This window comes from Enoplosus armatus, chromosome 5 (genome assembly GCF_043641665.1).
Source record: "Enoplosus armatus isolate fEnoArm2 chromosome 5, fEnoArm2.hap1, whole genome shotgun sequence".
NCBI classification, from domain to species: Eukaryota; Metazoa; Chordata; class Actinopteri; order Centrarchiformes; family Enoplosidae; genus Enoplosus; species Enoplosus armatus.
In genome coordinates, this window is record NC_092184.1 from 24,795,608 (window position 1) to 24,823,107 (window position 27,500).

The 27,500-nt window shown below is 43.0% G+C and overlaps 1 protein-coding gene across 3 annotated transcripts in view; it reads right to left on the minus strand.

Moving 5' to 3' along the window:
* Positions 1-27,500, minus strand: part of LOC139284909 (chloride channel protein 2-like) — an 83,252-nt gene that overhangs the window by 32,239 nt on the left and 23,513 nt on the right. For all 3 annotated transcript variants that reach the window (XM_070905276.1, XM_070905275.1, XM_070905274.1), the window contains exons 3-13: positions 25,718-25,846; positions 24,177-24,310; positions 22,728-22,805; positions 18,027-18,105; positions 17,232-17,357; positions 17,016-17,100; positions 14,722-14,823; positions 14,479-14,563; positions 13,321-13,476; positions 3,366-3,435; positions 2,520-2,630 (exon numbers count right to left, since the gene is read on the minus strand). In XM_070905276.1, coding sequence (XP_070761377.1) covers positions 2,520-2,630; positions 3,366-3,435; positions 13,321-13,476; positions 14,479-14,563; positions 14,722-14,823; positions 17,016-17,100; positions 17,232-17,357; positions 18,027-18,105; positions 22,728-22,805; positions 24,177-24,310; positions 25,718-25,846 — 1,155 coding nt within the window. The remainder of the gene's footprint in view (positions 1-2,519; positions 2,631-3,365; positions 3,436-13,320; positions 13,477-14,478; positions 14,564-14,721; positions 14,824-17,015; positions 17,101-17,231; positions 17,358-18,026; positions 18,106-22,727; positions 22,806-24,176; positions 24,311-25,717; positions 25,847-27,500) is intronic.

Below are 27,500 nucleotides of genomic sequence, written 5' to 3' on the forward strand. Positions count from 1 at the left end.
AAAGCAGATTTTTGAATAACTTATTTTACTTTAGTGGCTACTTTACAGATGAATATTTTACAAACTAAACCTGTGATGATCTTATGCATTGTTATTACAAATAGTCAAGATTAGCTCCACTTATATATATATGTCATACATCATTTATACTGTGGCTTAACTGTACTAGAAATGTATAAAAACATGTAAAAAAATGACCTAATCATGGGTTGTGTTTCATCATTATTATCTCCACATGCACAGTTTAGGTGGTCACACAGTTCAGCTATATGCTCCCAACAATATCAATATTTCTATAAATCTGTTCAATACTGGAGCATTGCTGGTTTAGATCATATACACAATATACTGCATAAAACCACATTTCAAATCTTTATGTCATCATCCTGTTATCAATTTCCTTGACCAGACCAAACACTCGGTCTCCTCTCAGCCCAACAAACCCAATCCACATTCCTCTCCACACAATCTTCTCTCATGTGCCCACAAGGGAAACATTTACTCAGCTTATTCAGCTAATTCAATCCAAAGGGGAACCTCAATATTTCCAAGTCTTTTTTTTTCCCCCCCTGTAAAGTGTGGTGGCAAGAGCAATATAAAAGCTGCATCAAAGCAGACAGAGCAGCATGGGGCCAAGTGAGCCTTCACTGCTCAGCAGAGACAATGGATGAATCCAATCCAAAGAATGAGATGAACACTGAAAAAAAACAAAAAACGTAGTAGAGAATGAAAGCATTAAAATAAAGTGAGAAGAGAGAGGAGAGAAACAGATGGCGGGCGAGAGGGTCTACAAAGGCAGCTTTCATTGTTCTTTCTCGTAACTTAATTAAGCCTGTGTATGTCTGCCCACCCTCCTCAGATAAATGCTACTGCTCCCTCTGCCCATCCTAACATTTAGTCCTTAAAGCGAGCTCCGCTGTGAGATGAAAGAGGCTCATCAGAGCGTCAAGGCCTGTAAAGGGCTGAGTCATCAGCTACAGTGCACCGTAACAACAACAACAACAACAACAACACCAGCAGCCCAGAAAAACAGCCACCACCAACCTGCAACAACGGCATAATCAGCACGACTGTCAACAAGTAGCCCGGTGGAGGGAATCACGGCTCTGCATCTCATTAGACATGCAGCTTCAGCAGGGAGGATTTAGGCCAAAAGCATCAAGATAGAGAAGAAGACTAACACCAGCCACTTGTGATTGTTTGTATGTTACATAAAACCAGAATTTGATCCACTTTAATGACAAATATTTGAAAGATTTTATGTGTCTAACGTCTCTCATGCATCTGATAGAACAGACAGGCTTCTATTTGAATCAACACAGGCAGCGTGTCGGCTCAGGTTTCACTTAGACGCGCTGTAGACACGTAACCGCGACCCGAAGCTTATATTTACGCTTTAAGTCCACCTTCTCCTGTTTTACTGTGTGTGCGTAACTACAGAGATTGCATGATAGGCTCTGAGCGCTGCAGATCCTGATGTATCAGCCGATATAAGCTTAAACACAAAGAGAGAGTTACTCTCAGTGCCGCGTTGGAAATCTTTTGTGTAGCTACTGTTAATGCAAAGTTGCAGCGGCCGTTTTACTGTAAAATCCCAGCAATTCCTCGAAACCTCTCGTCTCTCGGCTTAATTTTCATATCGTGAAACACAGCTGAGACTATGACAAAGTACTGACGCTAACAGGCTTTCAGCTGCAGGAATAGCTGACTTTCCAACCAAGAGCAAACTATGTTTGATCAGAACTTGTCTGAAACTAGATTTGGATATTTCTATGATCTGTCAGACTAAAACAAACAGCGAGAAGTCGGACAGTGAAACAAGAAGTTAGTTACCAAAAAAAGGATGAAAGGGAGATTAAAATACATTACTGTTGTGTTTTCTAATTCTGCTTGGAGGTTAAGGAAATAATACATACTTTTATGGCTCTGTGCCACTTTTTATTCCATGAAGCAACTACTTTGGCACAATTGCTATTCCTTAAAAGAAGTTTTGAATAACAAGTTGCATTTTCAGCGTTTAAACATTTAAGTAGGACGTGAGCACTATGGGCTGTGAGAGTTTGTTGTTTTGTCAGTTGGTGCCTGAGCTGTCTGGCCCGCTGATGTTGTGAATGTAATCCGATTCTGTCGAGAGAGTCTGATCATACCCCTTTAATCAGGGTCCATTTAGAGTCTTGGACTTGGAGCTGTGAACTGAGGCATTGGGCTGTAGGAAATATTCATCTTGATTCATTTTCTATGAGCAGTGGCAAGAAAGGCCACTGAAATATTTCACTCAAGTGGAAGCACTGAAGTCTCACAGAAGCCTAATGACAAGTAAAAAAAAAACCACATCTTGAAGAGACTGAATCACTTAAGAGCAGTTGAGTTGGTTATGAATGAGAAATATTTTACCAATATTAGCAAAATGGTTTGAATGTGAAACAGCAGTGAGTAAAGAAACGTAGAGAAGTAGTCAAGAAAGTGAGAACGTCGAGAGTGACAGGTGAAGAATCACCATGACTGCGTCTTTAACTCACCCACGACAGCGTAGCCTCCTGGCACTATGGGGTAGATGGTGCCATCTGTGTGGATGCCATCTGGGAACCAGGCTGCCATGCTTTCTCCAACCAAGCGACCGAAGGCTGCCCCTGAAGTACACACACACACACACACACACACACACGTACGTACACAAAGAACACAGAGACCACCATCAATACTGGGGGCAGTGATTAACACTATTGAACTGTATTACTGCTCTAAAGTGGCAGCCATCTTTCCTCCTCAGAAACAAACAAACAAACAAACCTCTCTTGTATTGGTCCAATGTTTTAGCATCACTTTGGCTGAGGTGTGCATATATTTCCACTCTGTGAGGTGGGAGTAAAAAGGACTTCTCACCTCAACTAGCTTGATGTTTGAAGACAATAACTATTTTGTGATATTACGGTTCATTTAAAAAAACATTTTATAACTCTAATGTGAAATGAATAGTTGGACATTTTGGGATAAACAGCTAATTTGCTTTGCACGCCTGTCCGTTAACTATGAAGCTACAGCCAGCAGTAGAAACAGCTAGACTAGCTCTGTCCAGATGTAACAAAAAAATACGCCACTGTTGTTTTTACGCGCCAGCTTTTGTATGGTAAACAAACATGATGTAACGTGTTAATCAGTGAGCGGATTCTGTAACCGTCAGACAGAGCCAGGCTAGCTGTTTCCGCCCGTTTCCAGTCTTCATACTAAGCTAAGCTAACCGGCTGCTGGCTGTAGCTTCATTTTTAAACAGATACGAGAGTGGTGTCCATCTCCTCATTCAACTCTCAGCAAGAACACACACACACACACACACACATACACACACAGGGCCAGTTACTCCTTACCAATGACAAACACTGGCATGAAGGCTCCGCAGGGCACTGGGATGGTGGTGGCGAGAGCAGACATCCAGAACTATGAGAGGAAAAAGAAGAAAGAAAGAAAAGACATAAAAAGAAAGAACAGGGTGGCATTTCAATTAGCTTCAGAGTGCCATCCTGTGTGCCCCTAGATGATAGCCGTGTTGAATCCTCCTCTAGCAGGGAGGACGCGGCCATGCGGAGCTTATTGCCGAGGTTAGATTGAGCTGTCACTTTCACTCTTCATTTGACAAAGACCCTGAAATGAACCCTGGCTAATGAGCAGGCTCTGCCGATTGGCCGACACTGTGCCAGGCGAGCGGAAGAGACGGCTAATTAGGAAAGACAAACAAAAAAAAGGGAAATGTCACCACGGACAGTGTGTGAGTGTCATCGACAGGTGTGTGTGCATTTGTGTGTGCGTGTCCCTAAGTTTGAGCAGAGAGTTCGACTGATATGACTCTTAAAAAGCTGGACTGAAACTTAAGACTAGTATTAAAACTATAATGATCAAAAATAACACACACTCATTAGATGTCTCATTAAAATTCAATTCAAGCTCTACACAGCAAGTGTGACATCAACTACAGTAAATATATGATCAATCATATCCTTGACATTGGAGGTGGAACACGATGATCAATGTCTCACGGTGTGCTCAGACATAATTTCCCAAACTTTTATGAATCCAGCAAAAATGTACTTAATCTGAGGGCACCCTGAAGAGTCTCCTAACACCAGGCTGAAAAGCAGTGTTTCACTCAACACCCAGCAACTCAGTCTCCTCGCGGTCTTGTCGTCTCCCTGGTGCAACCAGCAGACACTCCAGGCTAGCTGTTTTCCCCTGCTTCCAGTCTTTATGCTAAGCTAAGCTAACCAGCGCCTAGCTGCGGCGCGTACAAACTTTTTACAAATTAGAGTGGCATCGGTCTTCTCATCTAACTCTCTGCAAGAGAGTGAATAAGCATGATCCCAAAAGGTTGAACTATTCCCAACCCTAACAGGCAACACACACACACACACACACACACACACACACACACACACACACACACACACACACACACACACACACACACACACACACACACACACACACATTTTAAACTACTGAGTTTTTTCTGCTAAACGCACACAAAAAATAAAAGTTTCATGAATTTAAAATCACAAATTCACATCTTTTTCATTTCTGCGCTGTCCTCTAAACTTTATTTAGGTCAATACTATTCAGACACACACGCACACACACACACACACACACACACACACACACACACACATACACTTACACTCTTTCACTTAGGCCATTGTTTCAGCAGATGGACACAGTTGAGAATTTGTGACATTCAGCGTTTGCATGCATAAAATAAGAAGCGTGAACTGGAGTATTGTACAAGCCATTACACAAACCGCATCGCTGTAATAATCTCGTGGTTTCAAATAGACTTTTTAATTACACTCATTGCTCCGTCTCTCCCTCCATGCCTCCCGTTCTCTCCCTCTCCTTTCTGCTCCCTCCGCTCCGTCTATAGTTAGCTGTAATTAAGGCCGGCTGCCATGGTGAAGTAATGGATCTCCTTCTGTAACCCTACACTGCCGCCGTTTTCACACCCTGCACTGCACACATACGTGGGTAGGTGTTCACGCACACACACACACACACACACACGCCATGACACGGACTTGGTGAAGAGAATCAGAGCTGAATGCGGCCGGGCGCCAGGGAGTAACAGAGCCACGACCAGTTGAATGCACAAAGTAGGCCTCATGGGAAAGAGATAAAGTCATGGGAATAATCCTTCAGACTTGTCGTGGATTGTCTCCCTCTCTTATTATTTCTCCTCCAGCCGGGCCAGTAAAAACCTAATAAGAGGTAGAAAGCTTTAAAGGATCTGGGAACTCATAACGTAGGCTTAACGTTATTACAGAGGCCATGAACTCCGAGGAGTGTGTATGTGCGTGTGTAGCCGTGAGACAGATCGCCACACAACCTTAAAAACCACACTGAGCGGAGAACAATGCAATTTAATCCAGTTGTAAATGTACAGTAATCAATGAAATCCACAGTAAGTGAAAGCAGCTGCCATCTGAACTGTTTACTGCAGCTTCTATAGTGCAGCAGATCAGAACTGTGCGCAGTTATAGTCATAAAAGTATGTACAAAAATCATTTTTAGAGTAAACTTGTTCAGATGGGTTGCTAATACATAACAACAAAACATAATACATTAATTGAGGGAAGTTGTGCTCTAAAAAGTAACAACTGATATATATATATATATATATATAAAATCCATTTCATTATGAGGAGAAAACTTGACTGTAAGTATTTTGTTTTGTTTTTATATTCCTTAAACCATATTGCAGAGGGAGTGTACGTCCACACTCAGCCTCTTTAGTACCGTGGATCATAACAATGTTCATAAAATGTTCTTGTTGGTCGACTAAAAATGATTAAGATTAATAAATAAATAAATCTAAAAGTAGGTGACAAAATGTCAGCGGTTCCAAGCGGATTGATGGCCGTTTAGTCGCGATAGACATAATGATATCCTTGGAAAACGTATCTACAACTGAATCTGAATCTAAAAACATGCGTATCACGTGTGCACGTTGAGTCCGAGAGCCCCGCTTCTGAGCCCACGTGGAGAGAACGAGGGGAAGGATGCTTGCAGAGACATTTCCAGCAGAGCCACTGGATGTAGATGACAGTGTAATCTGAACCAGCTGCTTGTTTACCCATAATAACACAGTCACACACACACACACACACACACACGCGCAGGTGAGTGTGGCAGGATGCTGGCGGTTTCTTCTCAGTCCTCATAGGACGAGGGCCTTAACCATGGCAACCACGCTCATATGATCACTGTCTGCATAGTTGCAGTTGCCCACGGGTCCTCCTCCAGGTAGCTCGGGTTGCCAAGGAGATGGACTAATGGCCACTTAAGACACGATCACCTCTGGCTGGAAATTGGGGTCCATATGTATTTATGCTGCTTCAAGTGTTGGAAGAAGCACTCAGTAGTAATGACACGCTATAGAAACACTTCATTACAAGTAAAAGACGATTATTGTAGTATTATTATCTATGCATTAATATGTAGGCAGCAGAACTCAAGAGCTTGACCTTTTGTCAAAAACATCAGTCAAGAAACTGCATCAGTCTCACTTCACCTGAACCTGCCTACCTAACAAAACCAGCACGGCCTGATGTCTAACTCAGTGGGTTTATAAGCCTGGACGTTACAGGGCCCTGGGGCCGAGGGTCTGCAGCACATTTACCATTGAAGGGATAAAATGAGCTGGATAGCTTTCATGACTCCGTGAGCACTTTTCAAACTGACATAGCGCAACAGTATAATTGAGAGTTGATCGTTTTGGACGAGACGCATCAGCATTTCCCGACATATATGTACCCTTTATTTGCCCAATTACTATTTATGTCCTCCTAGCTATTGCTATATCTGATTCTTTGCAGCAGCAATGACTCACTTTGCCTCAAGGGAATCATTAATGTTTCAGCTAATCTAATCTAATGTAATCTACTAAGTGTACATCTCACTGAGGTAGTGCACGACCATCAACGTTTAAGAGGATCTCCGACCTCAAACCGAAGGGGGGCTCCGATAAACCGTTAAAGGAAGCAGGAGCCTTGAGTCAAAGAAAAGATTGTTGGTTTAAAACCCTGGAAGTGAAGAAATGAAATGACAACCTTCAACATTAAAAGCCAATTAAAAATGACTTAATGAACCACATTAATTTTGACTGTGGCTTTAATGAGACTTATAAGTTATAGAGCTGCTTCAGGGCCAAACTATTTTAGAATAAAACTGATAATATCCACTCAGATGTCTTGAGTGGATATTATCAGTAATGAGTTTGCTGGACAAAAATATGTGCATCTGCCTTCTTTTTAATTCTAGTTAATTTAAACGCCTAAATGTTACTGGTACTCTATCCACATGACTGACAACAAATTGTGCAACAGACAAATCGGCATAGAAAGTAGACTTATAATTTCTTTCCTTGGGGCAACAACAGAGTATACAGGTCACATGGTGTGCTGCCTGCACTTCTAATCACAGACAGGAAAGGTGTCTGACAGTTAAAACGGACTTTTATACCATCCACTCATAAAAACAAAAACAAAATCAAAGAAAAAGACGTAAATTCATTAGGAACGTACAAGAAGAAGACGAGCTTTCTGCTGCTGCTTCTCAGACGTCGAGAACGTTTCAAACACAGAGAGCAGGAAACTGATGAAGCCTCCGTCGAAGACCATCGGGAACTTTACAACGTAACCTTGGCATTGTGACGTTTCCGTATAATTTGTTCAGCCGAAATAAATTCATCTTTCATCGCAATTTCTGCGGGGCTGTGCGCTTGAGGTTAGAATTTTAATATGCGTAACAGTGAACTACAGCGCCTGCTCCTGCTGCAACACCGAAGGAAGAAACACAGGGCAGGTAATCAATAGATACGGTGTAGTTAGATTAATTGCAAATTTATCATATAATTGATCAATACAACGCCAATTACCTATGGGAAATCCTTAACTTGAATTCCATTAGATTTTACTGACATATGCATGAACATGTTTTATCATTTGTTTAATCATGGCTCTCTGTGGAGAATATTAGGCCAGAGGCTGGAAGACCAACATTTTGAATAAAAATAATAATAATATTTTTAATAATTGTCCATTTCCTATGTCCTACCCCCCTTAATACCTGTTAAAATGTCCGTTGTTGCACAGCACATATGGAGTTTACAGTGATATTTACAGGCTTGACTGCTTGCCTCGTCTCTGGGGGGTCCATCATGTGCTGTTTTCAACTCAACTTCTAAACTAAAATGTTATAATTAAAGGTGGAATAACTGTAGAAGTCAGTGACTTCACCACAAATTTATGAACATTAGACGTCAAATACTCATCGGTCAAAGCCATAGACTGTAAATAAAGATGGACGACATGACAGCTCCCCAAAAGTGAAGCCAAAACGCCTCCATTGCCCCCTGGTGGCTGGCTGCAGTATAGGTCATAAGCCCCGCCCCCTCCATGTTAGTGGATATGACATGGGCCGAACTAAAAAATCACATCAAATACATTTTTCCCAAAGATGGTTTCTGTCATTTCAGGTAGTTCTCATCACGCTGATGTTTGTTCACGTGTTCGTATTTCTGATCAGTTTGGTTTTAATTAGTTATTTGATGCTACAAAAACGGGGTGAAACGTCATGACTGACAGCTGAGATTGACTGCGGTGTGCTCGCGATTGGGTCGGGCGGGTGTATGGGCGGGACCTCGCATCGCAGCTCCACCTCCTGATCACCACTGCGCAGACTCTGCCTCCAAATGATGTCACCAGCGCGAGATGGCAGCGACCGTATCCGGGAGAGTTTGGCTTCATTTCTATACAGTGGGAGGAAGAGGAGACGCGTCGGCCATCTTTATATACAGTCTGTGGTGGAGACATGTCGGCCATCTTTATATACAGTCTGTGGCGGAGACGCGTCGGCCATCTTTACATCTTTATATAGAGGCTATGGTCAAAGCCCGGGCAGCACAGTTTAACACCTATTACTGCCCCCCCCCCAGGCCTCGATTCACCTTGATTCCTTGTTGTTTGTCACATTTTAGAAATAGGCTAAAAACTCTGGCGACTGAGGTGAACACGGGGATGAAAAGAAAGAAAACAAAAACAAGTGAGCGAGAAGGGCGAAGTGAAGGATACTCAGGTCAAGGGTATCAGTTATGACGCAGTATCCAGGACATTTATACTCTATTTAATTTGTCAGTCATCTGGGAGTCCTCTGTGCTTGTGTGTGTGTCACATTCAAAGGACAGTCTATCGCCTGGGGGCCTCAGGGGACCCTTAGGGCCCCCTCTTCTATTCCCACTCCAATTACAGTCCCGCCATCTCTCTTTCACTCTGATGCACACACACACACTCACACCCACACACACACACACACAGATAACAGGGGACTCAGTCAGGCTGTAGGGCACGCACACACACACACACACACACACACACACACACACACACACAGAAACACACCTGTATTAAAAACTGAAAGCTGTTGATGTGCATAATTGCAGACACTAAAAATAGCATTTAACTACAAAGCATGCCAAATTAGTTTGCAGGTTTGTGTGTGTGTGTTTTCAGGTGTGTTAAAAAGTTATAAATACATAAAAACTTTCTCAGCAATACCCCAGCTAACACCCATCTTCTTCACACCAGGTGCAGTGAACTTAACAGCGAGGACACATTGTCTTCGTGCTGCACCCAAACACTTATAATCAAAGCAGCTTCATTTGCTGACCTGCCGACATGGACCTCCCTGACACTTTCCACGCACCTTTACTTTCAAAAAGTTTAGCAGCTGGAATGAGAGCCCTCTCAGAAGTTTCGGCGTCAAAAGGAGCAACAAGACAAGATGGCTGCCACGTCGGATAAAAGAACCATTCATTACGGAGAAGGAGAGGGAGAGAGCAATCTCCCCTTTGAAAATCACCAGGCTGAATCCAAGAAAACCAAAGGCTGTAATTAGACAGAGCCATTACAGCCTCACTTTGAATGCTGTGTGAGTGTGTGTGTGTGTGTGTGAGAGGACGTGAGTCAGTGCATGCCCACAGACAGATGTTAAGAGCAGCTCGATAAGAGATTTTTGCGCAGGTGGGTGATTAAAGTTAGCAAAGTGTGTGTATGTGTGTGTGTTTACATTTCACCTCTATGTCACATATGGGGAAAAACTGCATTTGTCTTTAGCAACCCTACACACGCACACACACACACACACACACACACACACACACACACACACACACACACACACACACACACACACACAGAGGTTAGACGCCATGCTGAGAGACATCATTTCCCCCGAAGGACAGGAGGAGGATGGGACTGACGGATGAGGCTTCAACAAGAAAAGTTGATTCAGTGAAAATGGCTGAAATCATTTTTTTGAGATACGTGACAGACAAAAGGCTGCGAGAGACGTTCTCTATTGTGCTGCTCAGAAACAATGACAAAGAGACAGTGAGTCAGTTTCTGCCATTGCCGCAGTACAGACTGTCACACCATCACTTCTGTGCTTACATAACTGACACCGGAGCTGCTGGCCGGCGCTGGATTCTCCTTTCACTGCCTGCTTTTAACCACATTTTGCAGTCGGTTGCTTGGCAGTAGTTCAGCTCAACTCATCTGTGGATGTGTTTTTTTTTTTGTTATTACATGAGGTGCACATCACAACTTTATCCTGTCCATCTATCCACTTCAATGCAGAACCAATTCTTTCTTTATTATTCCGGTTAGGTTTATTTGGTTTGAGTTTAAAGCCCTTAAAGGTGGGATTTGATCATATCTGACTTTGGCAACACCTACAGGTAGAATACAGAAATGCAAGCACCAGTTTTCAAAAAAAACAGCATTAGAATAAAGCTATAAGCTATAATGAACAAACTATATCTATGCATAGTAGCTTTAAAGTGAGAATGTGTGACTTTTGCTGGCCACAAGTTACAATTATGAGATAGTGGTACATGCTGAAAAGAGCAGAGTCAGCAAAATGAAATGACTGTATGGAAATGATAAATGATTGGGTTATTAACATACTGGGGTTAAGAAACCTCAGTATCTTAATGGGATAATATTTTTCACAAAGTTCGAAATTTCACAACAGAAGTGGAATTAATTACAGATGACACAACAAAATTACGCGCCCGTTTTTGAACCAAAAAGTAATAAGAAATATTGATCATTTTTTCTCATTTATTATTCTGTATATCTTTCTTGATCTAACTCTAGTTGACAAAACCAAATTTCACGAGTGCAGCTTTGCTGTAAACAAACGTATTCTAATGTCAAGTAACAGCAGCAGCTACAGTTTAGAAAACCAGATTTCAAATTTCAGCTGCCCGTGTACTCACCTACACACAACCGAGCATACATAAGCACATAACCCGGCTCCACTCTGTTCTGCACCCACTCGCACTTTTGGAGGGCTCTCTTTGTGTGCTGTACTTGTATGAAGTTCACAGCAGAGCCACACACACACACACACACACACTCACAGCTCTTGACGCAGTAAGGGGAGATTTACAACCTCTGCTTTTTTGTATTTGGAGGAGGGGACTTGTCATTTCAGCTGAACGGAGCGGCCCATATAAATAAAGGTTACATTAAAAAAAGGCCAATCTAATCACAACACAAGCAGCACTAAACAGCTGCCGTAACAGCAGCACGGAGGCTGGCAGGACGCAGAGTTCGTCCGGGCTCCCAAACTCCTCTTTGGCCTCTTCTCGTTATTGAGGACGGAAGAGAAACAGGAGGGTGGGTGGCGACTCTCTGGCGTTTCCTCTCATAAGAGGAAAATGAATATAAAGTAATTGTTCAGCTTGTTTTCTTCCACTGAGGCCAAACGTGTAGTGGCAAGGTTCCAATACTTTACTTTACCTCTCTCCTTGCCTCACCTTGATGGTATCAACAACCTTAGTGATTTGCCCTTAAATGGTTTACACAAAATGTCACTGAAAAGTACATTTTCTGAGAAATGTTAGATTTACAGTATATATAATATTTGCTCTGCTATTATTTTCATGTGAATACATTTATGCTTTACATCTTCAAGGAGGAACTAAGCTTGTTCTTTTTTTACATCTTTAGATCTTTCCCTTCTGCAAGTGAAAGTAAACAGGCCATTTTATCTCATTTATAAACAAAACATATCTTTAAATACTTAGTAGAATTTTATCAAACCAGAATCCTGTCAAATCCTTCATCGACTCTAATTAGGTTTCACTTGAATTATTCACAAGTAACTAAAGTCATGAATATCTAAACCTCTGATATCCAAAAGATCTGTTATCAGCTTACGATTTGTCTGAAACATGAGTAGCCTGCGGACTTTTATACCTTATTTTTCACAAGCTCCTTTTTCAGAACACTGGAGGGTCATTCATAACCAACCACCGCTCTGTCGGTCTATGTTGCAGAGGGATGCATGATGTGTCTTTTCCCCAGTCTTTGGCCAAGTCCAGACACCAGCTTGCAGAGAGCACATTCACAAGACAACAGCTGCTGCTGGAGTTAACGTTAATTAGCGACAGCCGCTGGTGATATTTATTATTTTGACCGGCAAAAGCAACTGTCAGCGCTGACTGAAAACGAGCGGCTGCGACCTGATTCCTCTCTGCTCTTCGCTAATAAAGAGCTAGGAGAGATAAAAGTGTCCTCATGAACCCACACAGTCTATAGGCTGGATTCACTTCCTTTTGTTGAACACCTTTCATATGACCTGTATTATCAAACAGGACAGGCAGAGCCACGTCTTCATATATATATATATATATATACATATATATATATATGCAGTTCTTTCACTCATACAGCATCAACGTGGGCCAAAAGTTTAATGGCCTCCAGGGAACATAACTTTTTAACACAGTGAGAGGGAGACAGGACACTTTCCAGCATTTTTTTTTTAAACATGGTCTCCCTTTGTTCTTTACCAGTGACAAGAGGAGATGGGCTCGCTTCCAATACTATCCCATTAGCCCAGGGCCAGTATCGAATAGAGAGGGCAAAACCCTCCCATTTATTATCGTTCATGTTCAATTCACACTCTCCTCATGACCTTCCTTTATCTTTAATGCCACTATAGCCATCAGCAGCACACTGTATGTGTGTGGATTCCACATACTGTGCCAGCACACATCCTGCAGGAAGGATTGGATTATATACAACGGAGGTGAAAATAAAGAAGGAAGGGACCAGAGGGGAGATAATGATGAGGGAGATGAAGATTAAAAGTGACTGTAGGGCTTGGCGATAATTGATTTTCACAGCGAGAGCGTGGAGCTATCACAATCTTTTGTATGTATTTACTCACACAAGTTAACCTACATGATGATGCTTTCTCTCCTACCTTCATGACAATGAAGAGGACCAGGGTGACGAAGACGTTGACCTGTGGGTGTTTCCAGGCCTGAGAGTGTCCGATGTAGTCAAACTCCTCAGCGATGCCCTGTTTGGCCCACGTCCGGTTGTCCAGTAGTGTCACCAGAGACTCCTTCTGGGTCAGCTAATGGCCACAGGAAGTGACATCGTCAGCATATGCAAACATTGGTGGGCTGTTGTGAAGCAGTTTTCTCATTTTAGTTAAGAATTTACATTAAAGCATTAAAGCTTTAGTCGCTAAATGTGACCTTGACTCTGACACTAGAATTGAGCATCAATCAATCAAGTGAAGCAAAGTGCTTCTGTGATAAAGGTGCAAATACCAAAACCTTCTGTGCATGTAAATGTAAACACACTACTTGGAAACATTCAGTGTGTAGTATGACAGAATGGGTCGACAAAGTGCTGAAAAGGTCGTCGCTGAAGATTTAAGATAGCGGGCGACAAATTCATCTGTTGCCGCTCTAAAGCCGGGACAGCTGGAGACGCTGGTGGTGATAACGTCGCCCGCTGCCGAAGAAATGATGACTGAGGAGTCTGAGAGCAAGACGGAGGGATTTCAGATACTGAATTTTGAGTGTGCTCTCCGGAGAAGGGCTTTAAGAGGAGTGGGTCAGTGTCGGCAGATTTAGAGCTTCAGAAGCCTGACTCACCCTCTCATTAGGATCCACAACTAACAGTGTGAGTGTGTGTGTGTGTGTGTGTGTGTGTGTGTGTGTGTGTGAGAGGCCTAAGGATGCTCAGAATGTTCCTTTTCTAATTCTGATAATTAGACAGATGAAGGGGGTGAAATTGGAAAGTCACACCAGGAGCAAAAGGACTGTATGCTCATCCAAGCCTCCAGTGTACACAGATGATACACACAAACACACATTTTAACCAGTCTGAAGCTGCACGAAGACCACAACCGGAACAGAATATCACGTAGAAAATATGTCACGAGTTCATTTGATTCAGAGTTAGAGACATTTGGTGTCGCTGCAGACTGAGAACATATCAGATATAATAGGTGGACAGGTGGAGGCCCACAGCGCCACAGGCTTTCTTTTACCTTTTTGAATTACAGTAATGGCTGCAGCGTGTATGAAAAATAATAGCATGAGTCGAGCGGGGGTGCGGGACCTACCTTGCCAGCCATAAACTGTCCAAAGCCAGGAGGAAACGTTAGTGTGGAAACAAGCAAAGTGACGAGTGCAGGATACAGCAGACGCCTGAGAGAGACGGGACAATATCACACATCATTACATGAGCTTAATGAAAAAGGCACGTTTTCTTTGATCACTGTCCTGTAAAATGCTGCAGAGTTACTTCAATATGTTAAAGTACCTCTTTAAGTACCTGTAAATTTACTTAGTTACTTTGCACTTACTTTTTCATGAGGAATCTGTTGATGGCCTTCTGTTTCCTGATGAACTGGACAATCAGTCGGTTCAGGTAGACAAACAGCGCCCCTCCGAAACCACTGGCAATACTGCAGAGACACACACACACACACACACACACACACACACATAAGTAAAGTAAATAAGTCCAAATGTAAAGAAACCAAAGCATCAATTAGACCACCTCCACAGGTCGTCCCCAGTGCACTGGGCCACAATAAAAACTATGTAAGCATAGTGGGTCTCCACTACACTGGAGGGGGAGCTGGGTGATGGGTGCAAATGTAATGCAGCTGAATCATATTTACAACCACATACTGTATGAGACAAATGTACAGATCGGGGGTGGGGGGGTCAACAGAACACGTAGGAGGGACACGCTGTCCATGCAGAGGAGGAAATAAATAGAAACCACAGAGACAAACAAAGACACAGAATGAAAGGGGGGTGAGAGAGCATTCAGTTAAATGGGGGTGAGTGGGGGCGTCGGAGTCAAAGCAGAAAAAGAGGTTTACATAAGCGTGCATTTAAAAGCTCAGCGGGAGTCCTCTTTATGGCGGTAAAAGAGACAGAAAGGTAGGGAGAGAAAGAATAGACTCAGACAGCTATGCAGACAAGCTAATGCTTATGAATTTATCTTGCTGCATTATTAATTCCGTCAAATACCTCTGAATAAGTAATGGACAGGATGATGAGGAGTCTTTGCCCCCGTGGAGCAGCCGAGGAAAACACTGCGTGAGGGCCTTTTTGTGTTCTTTGTAGTCGGACCCTTAAAAAGGGACCAAATGTCCTCTCTCCGTGGGACGGCTCAGACTTTGATCAGAATGAGGGTCAGGATACTCTGAGGCCAGGCAGGTGTGACTTTATCTACGATCTACGAACTCCCTCTGAGGCTGATGAGGCAGACATTTGTTTTGATTTAGCAATAAAATGCCACAAAATAATAATTCCCAAGAGCCCACGGTGAGGTCGTCAAATTGTTTATTTTGTCCAACCGCCGATCCAAAACCCAAACAGAATTATTTCACTAAAGTAAACACAGACGTAAACAATGCAGCCTTCAATATAAATATAAAATTCTACTTTAGAAATGTTTTTTACGACAACGGAAAGACATTCAACATGTTTGTTGGGCCTCAAGGACACACAGAACGTATTCTGGTGAGAAACACTGAATGTAAACAGAAATTTGCATGTTTACGAGAAAACTCCGCAGGGCTCCTTGAAGTTCGATGCTTTAAAAACCTGAAATGCAAACACGGTACAGTGAGGCTATTGTATTTGCATGTGTGCAGGTTGTGTTTCAGCCTCCTTGTGTCCCAGTGATTCTCACTTCTGAAGCCTGAAGGTGTAAACAGTAAGAGGAAGAGTGTGCCACTCTTCAGCGGCGCGCCCTCGGCAGCGTGTAGCACAGAACCAACGCTTTCTGGCCTAGTTGACTGAGACACTGACCGACTTTCTACTTTCCCGGCTTGACAGCTATCAGCTACACGGACGCACCTCCTCTCACACACACACACACACACACACACTGGAGGCAGTGTTAAGTGTACTGTAAGTCACTGATGCAGGAGTGGGCGTTAACACCTCCGGACAAATAAAAAAACGAAAAAACAAAAAAACAGCCAAAAGATGAAGAACAAAAGACGAGGAAAGAACAGAAGAGAGGGATTTTCTTTTCTCGGGGAGCCTACGCAGGGTTATACACAGGCAGGTGCTTTCATCCGAGAGGGAGTGAGAGAGGGAGGGGGACGGAGGGAGAGCACCTCCCCCCTCCCATCTCTTCACCGGCTTCCTTCCAGGAGCCCGTGGTCTCATTCACAGCCATGGAGGAGCCCAGAGGCTAAGGCAGGATAAAATAAGACATGCCTCAGCGCGCTAGCAACTGTTGCAGGCTGAATTATCCATGTTAGGTGACTCACGCAGGCTACCCTGAAGTAGCACCTTCACAAGCTACAGTGAGCGCAGCTCCTGAATAATATCTGAATTTATGCTGCAGCTACAGGGAATACCTGTCAGAACAACCAGATGGGCAAAAACAATGACTCAGTGCTTGAATTCATTTGAACTTTCTATGGACTTTCATGGCAAACCAAGCCAAGTTACACTTTCTAATAAGGAATTATTTATAAAGGGCTGTAAATCTTTTAAAAATGTATGGTCTTGAATTAATGGCTCCTTTCCTTTTTGTTTTTGTTTTTGAAACAAATATCATATTCCCACCCGCTGCCCACATGTGTTTGTGAAATCAGAAAGTGACCGATCACCAGTCAAGACTCACCCAATGACGGCAAAGGCGGGAAGCTCCTGGAGGTCGAAGGGAAAGTCTAGCCGGAAACGGGTTTTAAAAAGGGCTGTGATGGTCTCTGGAGGAAGAAAGAGGACAGCAAGAGTGAGGGAAGAGAACAAGCCATCGACAAAACAATCATCAGAATCACAAGACCAGGTCTAGTCTTGGCATGGCTAACGTCTGTCCCATAACTATGCAGCATCTTACCTTCGTCTCTGTTCCAAACAGCCAGAACTCTGAAGATGAAGGCACTGAAGGTAGCAGCAAAGAAACCTCTCCAATAGTTCCTCACCGCAAAGAACGTGGATGTTACTTCAATGCTGAACAACACACCTGGAACACACACACACACACACACACACACACACACACACACACACACACACACACCGCATACAATTTAAATGAGCTGTCTGGCCATTATGTCCCACACACGACAAAGTAAAAGCCTGTGTCCCACATGATTAATAATACAGTAGACCCATGTAATGCAGTGAGAATGGTGTTCCTACCCAAGAGGTGCAGGACGTGAATATATGACATTCACAATATGAATATGCAGGACTTTAAATACGTTATATTGATATTTCTGGACATGCAGAATGCTCCTCATGTCTTTTTGTTTTTAGAGCCACTTAAAACTAACTGTGTTCGCCAGCATCTGCACTCAGACGTGCTAATCTTTATTTTTTGATACCGACTCCAGCTCGGTATAAGCTAGTTAATGTCATGGTGAGCTGTAAAACTGACTGAACGAGCGCAGGCAGGTCACTAAACTGTGTCACTCGCACAAAGTGCTGGTGTGATGTCTGTACTAGCATGTGCTAAACTTAACATGAGATGATATGAGGTTTACAGACAGAGACGCCGCCTTCACTGTCATGACACAAAGTTACTGAATGCCGCGTGATGTGCAGTTGAACACATGTTAAATATCACACACCTCCAGCGTACTGTGTGCCAGACTTGTGTTAGTATATATAGTATTCTCTGAAGACTCACCTCCTATGGGGGCAGCAAAACAGCAGCCCACTCCCACAGCACAGGCTGCTGCAAGCATCTCGATGTTTCTCGACTCATTCTGAAACACACACACACACACACACACACGGTTACATTTCAGTCAGTCTTTGGTACGTAAGCATGAAGTATAACACATTGAAGATACAATAACTACACTGACAATCTCTTTAAACTACTGGCAGTTCAGAACACAGATATTTCATCCCATTAAAAAAAGCTAGTGAGGCAAAAAAAAGTTGACAAGTTACCAAAAAAAAAAAGAAAGAAAAAGTGAATAAAGTAGCTTAGTGCTTGAATACCTGCAGAGAGCATCGTAACTCTCCGTCTTTAAGAGAATAACTCTGGTGAGATGAGGAGTTGCAGTGTAACACGCAGTGAGACAGACGAAGACGAAGACGAAGAAGAAATGAAATGACTGCATGACTGCAGGGCAGAGGATCCTGTCCATCCTGGGAAAATGAGTTTGACATGCCTGATCCTACTTACCTTCATTCCTATGAGGCTGGTTTCCTTCAAGTAGCATGGTAGTGATAAAGAGAGGTTAGTGTGTGTGTGTGTGTGTGTGTGTGTGTGTGTGTGTGTGTGTGACACTCAGTGGCTTATCCTGCTCTTACAAACGTACAGTGTGGAACTGTGATTAGCATTAGTGCTGCTGCTTACACACACACACACACACACACAGTCGTATTTCCATCACTTCAGAGGACATTACATTGACTTACATTCATTTCCTGGACACACACCCTGACTACTACTTGCCTAAACCTAAACCAACACTAACTTTAAGTCTTCACCTTAATATCTAATGATTTACATTATGGGGACTTCTGTTTTGTCCCCATAAGGAAGGTGAGTGTAATACAGGCCCACACACACACACATCTCTCTCTCACACACACACACAAATACAGCTTACACTGCAAAACACGTTCATCTTGGATGAATATATAAAAACATGCCGTTAGGCTGCAACACTTCCACTTCTTCCAAGCTTAAATCTCTTTTCCCAAGACTTTGGTGGAACATTTGAACAAGGATAGAATTTATTCTGACACTCGTTTTCTAGAAAAAATGAAACTGCACTTGAATCAATTTTCACAGCTGAGTCATTACAAACAGCAGCCAAACGTTTTCCTTCTCTTGTACTAAACGAACCCTAAATTCCTTCAGATTATCACTCTCTTCACAGCACAAACTTGTCGTAAATTGCTCCTTTCTACTCGCTGAACGCCACCTGTTCATGAGGAGCAGCTACACGAGGCTACCTGTCTCACGTGAAGAAGAATTTAACATGGCAGAGCCTGAAGTCAGAAATCAGCAGATGAAACAACACATTTAGTAGAGTCAGAAAGAGTGTCTGAAAACAGCTGAGCCATAAAATAAAGGAGCAACGGTTTGACATGAAGTTAAAAAACGTTCTTCGTGACTACAAAACACGAGAGAATCGGTGAACCACAGGCATCATCTGGACACTAAACTTCACATAGCTTCAATGACGAGTTACAACATGCTGATACAGAACACACAGTATAAATCATGTGATGATACAGCGACGCTTTTAAAAAAACGTAAGGGGAAACATTTTATTTGAGAGGGTTAAAAACACCTTCCGGAGACTGGACGCTGGAATAAATATTTAGCGATAGTTTAACTTTTTTTGCAGTGAAACAATTTGGACAAGACTGTGGAGCATGCTGGGAATTGTGCAATTGAATTACCTTTGTCCAAGGCTCCTTCAGGAAGCATGGGAGTGAGAGACAAAGGAGCAGTGAGGAACACTGTCAGACTGAACAAATATCAATCTGATTTTCAACCATTTTATTCAACTAAATGAACAGTCTCCAGTGTTTTAGCGCCAAACACTTAGATCTCATAGATCTGACAAAAAAGAACAAAAAAACACCTCATGTTTTTCAATTATACCTTTTTCAAACAATGGCACTCTCCACTGTGTGTGTGTGTGTGTGTGTGTGTGTGTGTGTGTGTGTGTGTGTGTGTGTGTGTGTGTGGAGTACTACGCTCTCTAAAAGCTCGCTCAAACAAAAAGCTGGTTTTTACAGCCCACAGGCCACATTAGCATACTGTACTTTAAACTCTGGAGAGGACGAGAAGCTGCTGCAGAGGGACACTTCACACTCACTCTCGGCATTAATATGCAATAAAATGCAGCACAACACTCTAGAGGGAGGGGAGAGCGGGAAAGAGTAGCAATGGGGGGGTTTACAGGGAGACTGTGGATAATGATGGTGATTACCAAAGAGAGAGATAACAGGGGCAGATGGAAAAGATTCAAAATCTAGAAATAAGAGAAATGGAGGAGATGGAGGGACAGAATGAGGCTGTAAACTAACGCCAAAATGTTTACCGTGTGAGGTAAACGTCACCATGTTTTCAACAGAGTGAACTCAGAAAGCAGATTGAATTTTGCCACTCATCATCAGCAAACGCAAAACGTGAGTATCTAAACCGTTTCGTTGGAAATAATGTGGAGAAACTCCCTGCTGGATGGACATCTGGACAGAGTGAGAAGTGTCTTTATCTAAAATTCCTGCAACTGTTGATGCTCATTTACCAGCTGATGAAGAGTCTTCCATATAAAACCTCCCTGGACAGCGATGATTTTGTTATGCTACTTTCTGTACATTGTATTTTGTGAGAATTTATGTTGTAAACGTGTTTGTATTCTATGTTTTATGTGTCTTATGTATCTCATGGTCAAGGCTGGACGTGCTCTATGTTTGTCTTCAGGGACAATAAGGTCCACGTTTTCTGACTGAGGAGACATTCTGTGTTTCTTCAGCAGCTCTAAGGTTTTTTGTTGTGCTTCCAATCAGCCTTGAAAAAGTGTATCTTTCATAATCATAGTTATCATCCAGAAGTTTGAGGACACCCTGTCCACACACTTTTGAGTACTCACTGGGGCTGTGCTTCAGGTGCTTCATGATTTGGGCTAGGCCTTAATATAGACGCCAAGACTGTCCGCCAAATAAGAACAACAGCAAGCGTCCGAGACGCGTTCAAGTGATAGAGGCCGCAGTAATTAAGACTCTTAAGTACTTCCTTTAACCCAAACCATGATCTCTCCTGAAACCTACCCAAGCGGTTAGATCAGAAAACGCTCCTCTTCATCGGTTACATATCGGTGTAATGTGCTGGTGTCCACACCTTTGTATACTGTAGTTGCATAATGTTTTTACTGCTGCTCTGTTCACTCTCTGTACATGGATGGCCAATTTGAGATGTCAGTTTTGCCAATGCAGTGGACTACACAACAGTTCCTTCCCTCAGTTTAAGGTCCACATTGTGGATGCAGCGTGGGGATTCTCTGTCTCACTGCCCTCTGTACTTCAAACCCTCCCGTCTTCCCACCATTTCATCCCCCCCAGAGAGGTGCTCACATCTTCAGAAAAGAGAGAGATGAGAGTCAAGATTCTCTCTGCCTTCCTCAAGCTCCCTGACTCCCCACGGACAGAGGAGACGGAGAAGAGGAAAAGGGAGGAGATGATGAAGAAGGAAATGATTTTTCTTTCCTTTTTTTGCTATTCAATCTGCATCTTTTCCATCCTCCTCTTCCTTTCCCCTGCTGAAACTTCCACCTCTACCTCGCTGCATCTCTCTCTGGGAAAAGTTAGAAAAGTCAAGATGAAAAAAGTCGAATCTGCTGACAAATAACTGACTAATTAAACTTTTATAAAATTACTGGTTGTTGACTTTACATGGGGTGAAAGAAAAATGTGCAAAAGCCTTTTCTCAGGTGTTGAATCTGAGAAAAAGTCTTATTTTCTCTCTGTTCTGAGGCATCAACAGACCAGACCAACAGACTGATGTACTGTGTAAAAAAAATAATGAAGAGGCATGAGGCTGCAGACATCAGCTGTCCCAGAAAACATGGGTGTTGGAAATGATTTCCTACACTCATCTTCATTCCCTTCATTCTGTCCTTCTTCCCATTCACCTGCTGTTCTCGTGTTTCATTTCTTCTCTCTTCATCATCACATGATCGCACATGATCATTCTGTGAGCACTGCCCGAGGATATGACTTTTGATCATCAAGAAATTGACGCAAAATCACGTAAACTGCTCTGAATTAAAGCGTCAACTTCTATCCGGCCCACAACTTCACTGTTTTGGTTCACTCTCACCGCTCTCATAGCGATTTTTTCGGCTGCAACAGGCAGCGAAAAAGCTCTAAAAAGTCACTGAACACCACCTGCTTCACCACACCATGAAGAAGAAAGAGTTAAAATAAGTAGCAATCAGTCTAGCAAATGACAAGTTATGTCAAAATGAGTTATTAAGCTTTCCATAATGGTAGTACAACAAGTGATAAATGCTATGGAAACAGCTGTATTAATCCTTAAAATCCTTCTCATTTCTTCACCTGGGCTTTACAGTCTTTGACCGAGCATCATTTTTTTATTAACTGCCAATAAAAACATTACCCTGTAAAGGGCAGGGCGGCTCGTAAACAGCCTGAGAGGCAAAAATAGAGTTGGAGGTTGAAATAGTCTCTTATGTGGTGTATGGAGTGTACAGTGTGTGTGTGAAATAACAAAAAGAAAAGTGAAAAACAGGTGTTTTCATTTAAAGTTTTGCCAGTAAAACACAGTGACATCAATTGAGCAGTCGGGCAAAATGGAGAAAACGAGAGAGGAAGTGCATTGACATGAAAAACTTACCTCATAGATTCCTCCAAACAGAGACATGAACTTGCTGAGGAGAGCAGCACACAGACTGGCGATGTGAACGAACGGACCCTGACAGGACGAAAAAGAAAACACACAAATCAGGCGCAAAAGTTACAAGTTGGGAAACACGCCGGCCTCCAGTTTGTTGTAGCGCACAAAAACTCTGTGAAAACACATCAGCAAAAGTCTGCAGTGAATATTAAACATTCTGGGGATGAAGTTCAAAGTGGAAGGAAGAGGATTAAACGTGAGAGCATCACATCTGAGGAGTGATGCTCAGGTTAAAGGAAGTGAGAGGCCTGAATCCAAACTGTGGAAGCTGCTGCAGTACTACGCAGCCAGAAGGGCCTGAGGCGTGTGTGTGTGTGTGTGTGTGTGTGAGGAGAAAATATATTTTTCCTGCAAGTATGTCTTCAGGCTAGGCAGCCTTTTGGGGGATGCCATACTTACCTGAAACAGTTTTTGCTTAGAAACACTGCGTATCATGTCGTGTAGATTACTATCCAAGACATAAACAACATCTGCACAGCTGGACTGGGGATCCTAACATCTCCAGAAAAAAACATTCTTCTGCCTCCCTCTGGGTTTAGAAAAGGTCTCAAGTCAACTCTGCACACGCTTCCCTTCCTCCTTTCTCTCCTCATGTTTCTCCAGATTTCACACTCATTGCCCCCGAACCTGAACCTCAGCATATCGGCCTATCGTGTGCCATTTACGAATCATTTGTAATTCATGCTGCAGGGATGTAGGGAGCTGGAATGTGAGGGAGCCGGGGAGGGTTATGTTTCCCAGGGAAGTTCATGTTAGTTCTGCATGTATGCGCTGATTCTAGGCATGATACAGTTGTTGTAAAATCTGTGTTACAACCCGCTCTGCCTCGCTGTGTTCCTGCACTTCACTGTGACCTACATGGGCTTTTTGATGACTGATAATGATTTGAACTGAAGCTGCAGGCAGCTGGTATTCTGCAGTAAGACTGAAGGTTTATTTTGGATGTTGTGTAAGCTGACGGCAGCTCGGTGCCAGTCTGGATTCTGGATTCTTGATTTTTTATCACAAACAAAGCTTTAATGCTGTGAATCACTGAAACCGTGTTAGCAAACAACATAACTGTTGAATAATGGGTCAGCATTCGAGTTTGGCTGGCACTGCCAACACAAAGGAGCAAAGCTGAATATTGATTTTCTTTCACAAAGTCAGCGATAATGACATGCACCTGTAATGGACAGCTTAGCAGAAACACACACAAAAAGTGTTTTTCCCTCAACACACGCTGGAGCCGCTTGCATTTCGTCGTATGAGCCACATATTAATTGACTTGATTGATTAGAAGGGTAGTTCTAGTCCAGACTGCATGCACACATGGGCAGTACATAAAGGCATGTAGGGGGGCTGTAGGGTGGGTGGAGCTGTGTGTGTGTGTGTGTGTGTGTGTGTTACCTCCTTGCCCAGGGGCATGCCGCTGCCCAGAGCGCAGGTGAGGCCGATGACTTTGGCCACAAAAGTTTTGAAGGTGAGGTATTCCTTCAGCACGACTCCTCTCAGGATGGTCTTCATCTCAGGAATACCTGAACCTGCAGAGGAGCACAGCGGGCGCTTACAGCTGACCGTCAGCTCAAAGACAAAACAAACCGACCTTCGAGTGGACGAAGAACAAAACGAATACTCATCGCCTACATCGCGGCCTTAAAGCGACAGTTCAACGCGTTGGGAAACGCTCATATTCAGTCCTTGCAGAGAATTAGACGAAAAGACTGATATCGCTCTCGTATCTGTGCGGTAACTATGAAGCTGCCATCAGCAGCTGTTAGCTTAGCTTAGCATAAAGACTGGAAACATGGGGAAGCAGCTAGCCTGGCTCTATCCAAACAGCGTGGAGTGATGGTTAAACTAAACCTTTTTTTCCCTAGTCGGCATTAAAGAGGTCCTAAAAATTACTCAATAATCATCGACTGAAATGAAACATTTTTTCGTGCCCTATTCTATATATGACATATATTATTATATAGTATTTCTGATTCTGATTCTGACATTTTTTGGATGCTTTGGGATGTTCCACTCTGCAGCCTGCATGAGGGGCATTACTTCACGCAGACATCATAAGAGTGGTCATGTCAGGTCTGAACAGCCAGCTGACTCTCTGCGTATTGCTGCCTCTGCAGTGTCAGTTTATGATGTAATATGTCGTCACTTGTTTTACAGCATTTGTGAATGCGACAAGTGTGTTTTAAGATTTTTTTGCACAGCAGGTTGTGACTTCTTTTTCACAGTAAGCTGAAAAAACACAGTGTCTCCTCGCACACATCTCTTCAGCCTCTTTTACTTCGAGCGACAGTAAAGCCTTCTTTACCTCGAGCAGAAATTACTTACAGGCACCTGATGGAGTACTGCGCTGAATTCAGAGGAGCCTATCCTGCATTTCAAGGAATACTACAGCTTTGAGTCGTGCACAGAACCTGTGGAGGAGCAGAGGGGGCCCCTGGGGATGAAGCAGAGCCTTGAGGGGCCGAGGCTAAGGAGGCGCGTTACAGTGTGTCACAGATTAGGAGTTCATTACAATACAGGGCGGCACTACAAGTCCTCGTGACAGAAAGTACTCTATATCAAGTAACTTTATGTATTTATACTGATGGGGTTTGATAGCATTTTATATCTAAACTCAGTATTAAATCCACTTACTGTACATATGAAAGCCTCTTTGCTGTTGAAGTACGCGTGTAACTACAGTAATACGGCTGAAACTATGTGAATGATGATTCATTGCTTTTCAGTTGTATCAGTTATCAATATATATTCTGGCACTTACATAATTATTTCATCTGCTGTAATATGCACAATACAACGTATTTAAGTGTCTTTAGTGTCCATGTGCTGTAGGGGTGGTTTATCTGGATGTGTGTGTGTGTGTGTGTGTGTGTGTGTGTGTGTGTGTGTGTGTGTGTGTGTGTGTGTGTGTGTGTGTGTGTGTGTGTTGGTCGTACCGACGGCCTGGGGGGCGAGGATCTGGGTGAAGCCGGCAGAGAAGGTGATGAGGACTACAGGGTAGGTGACCCAGGCCAGATACTGCAGAAACACGTTACTGTCCAGACCTCCGTACATCCACTTCTGTGCTGTGGACACACACACACACACACACACACACACGAAACCAGGGAAGACATGTAAACCACCACCGCAACACAGACACACACAAAATACACACAGTCAGAGAGAGTGTGAGATAGATTTATAGTTACAGTAAAGATGTCTTGAGGACAAACGCACACACAGACTCACAACAACACACACACACATGACTAAATGTACATCCAGGAGAGCTGTCACACAAACATTTAAAGACAGGAAAAATGTGTGTGTGTGTGTGTGTGTGTGTGTGTGTGTCTCCTCAGGACAGGTGGTTAGTCATGTTCTGTATCCAATTAAAAGAACTGTACACCATAACTGGAACTGACAAGACTAGGTTGGCTTCTCCTTGAGAGTGCAGCACAACACACACACACACACACACACACACACACACACACACACACACACACAGCCTGAGAAATCCATTTGAATTAGAGCTGGCCCCGTAAGGTTTCAGATGAGCCCTCACAACTTCCTTCAATCATTTTAAGACGTCTACTTTTCCTCTTCCTGGAATGTAGAGTTGACTTGCAGATAAATCCCTCACTCTCATCATCTCCCCCCTCAGCTTCCTGCATCCACCTTACAGGTAGACGATTGATGCCATAAGAGGCCTTTCATCCATCTCTCCCGCCATCTTTTGATCCACCTTGACTTCTCTCTGTCTTCAATCTCTCGCTTTCTGCTTCCTGCGATGGCGTATTTGCCCCATCGTAGGTAAAAAAAACAAGAAATTATGGAAACTTCCTGTATTCCTTCTTTGTTCCTCTAACTTCTCCAATCCTTCCTAAAACATCTTTATTTCCGTTTTCAAACACACATTTCTCTCTGCCCTTTGTGCCTACTGTCCCCTCTTCCTTCTACTCCTTAAAGAACCTATTCAGACACCACAGGCAGCACATTCACATCTTTTACACTAATTATTAATAATATTAATAACGATTCAATCCTCAATCCTCCGTACAATCTTTCTCTACTTACAAGCTCCTGTTGGGTCAGATCATTCAAACGTATCCCATTTAAGTCCAATGTTAGGAAGACGTCTCAACAAGGGTCAGTAAACAGAGTTTTACTATCTCCCAGATAGTACTGCAATAAAAGAAATGTTGGCTGGCTCATATATTTTCTCTCCAGCTAAAGGAAATAAATCGAAGAGCTGCAGCCCTCTTAATTCTACTGACATCAGAAGTCAAAAACTGTTTATATAAAAGTACTTTCTCCGCATTTACAAGTACAACTTTCATGTATAATACATTATCGACGTGTGTGGAAGACATTTCCTGGGTGCACTGCGTGTTCCCACTGGTCACGATTGAGACCACACATCACAATACATAGTCTCTGATCCAAAAATATATGTTGCAATTGAAATGTCATTAAACCATGAAATTAAAATACCTGTTTTCCTCATATTTTCATTAAGTTTTGTCTGACTTCTTTCCTGGTTTTATTACAGAAGTGAAAATAACTGTAAAACCTATTTGCCCACCTGTGCATCCTGTCATCCATCATAAACAACTCCTCCTGTCCTTCTTTCTAATTCCTCCTTTTCCTCTGAAACCCCCCCCCCTCGTTTGTCTACGCTGTTCATGTCCGACCTGTAGGTACAGAATCCAATCCCTCCCTCCCTCCCTCCCT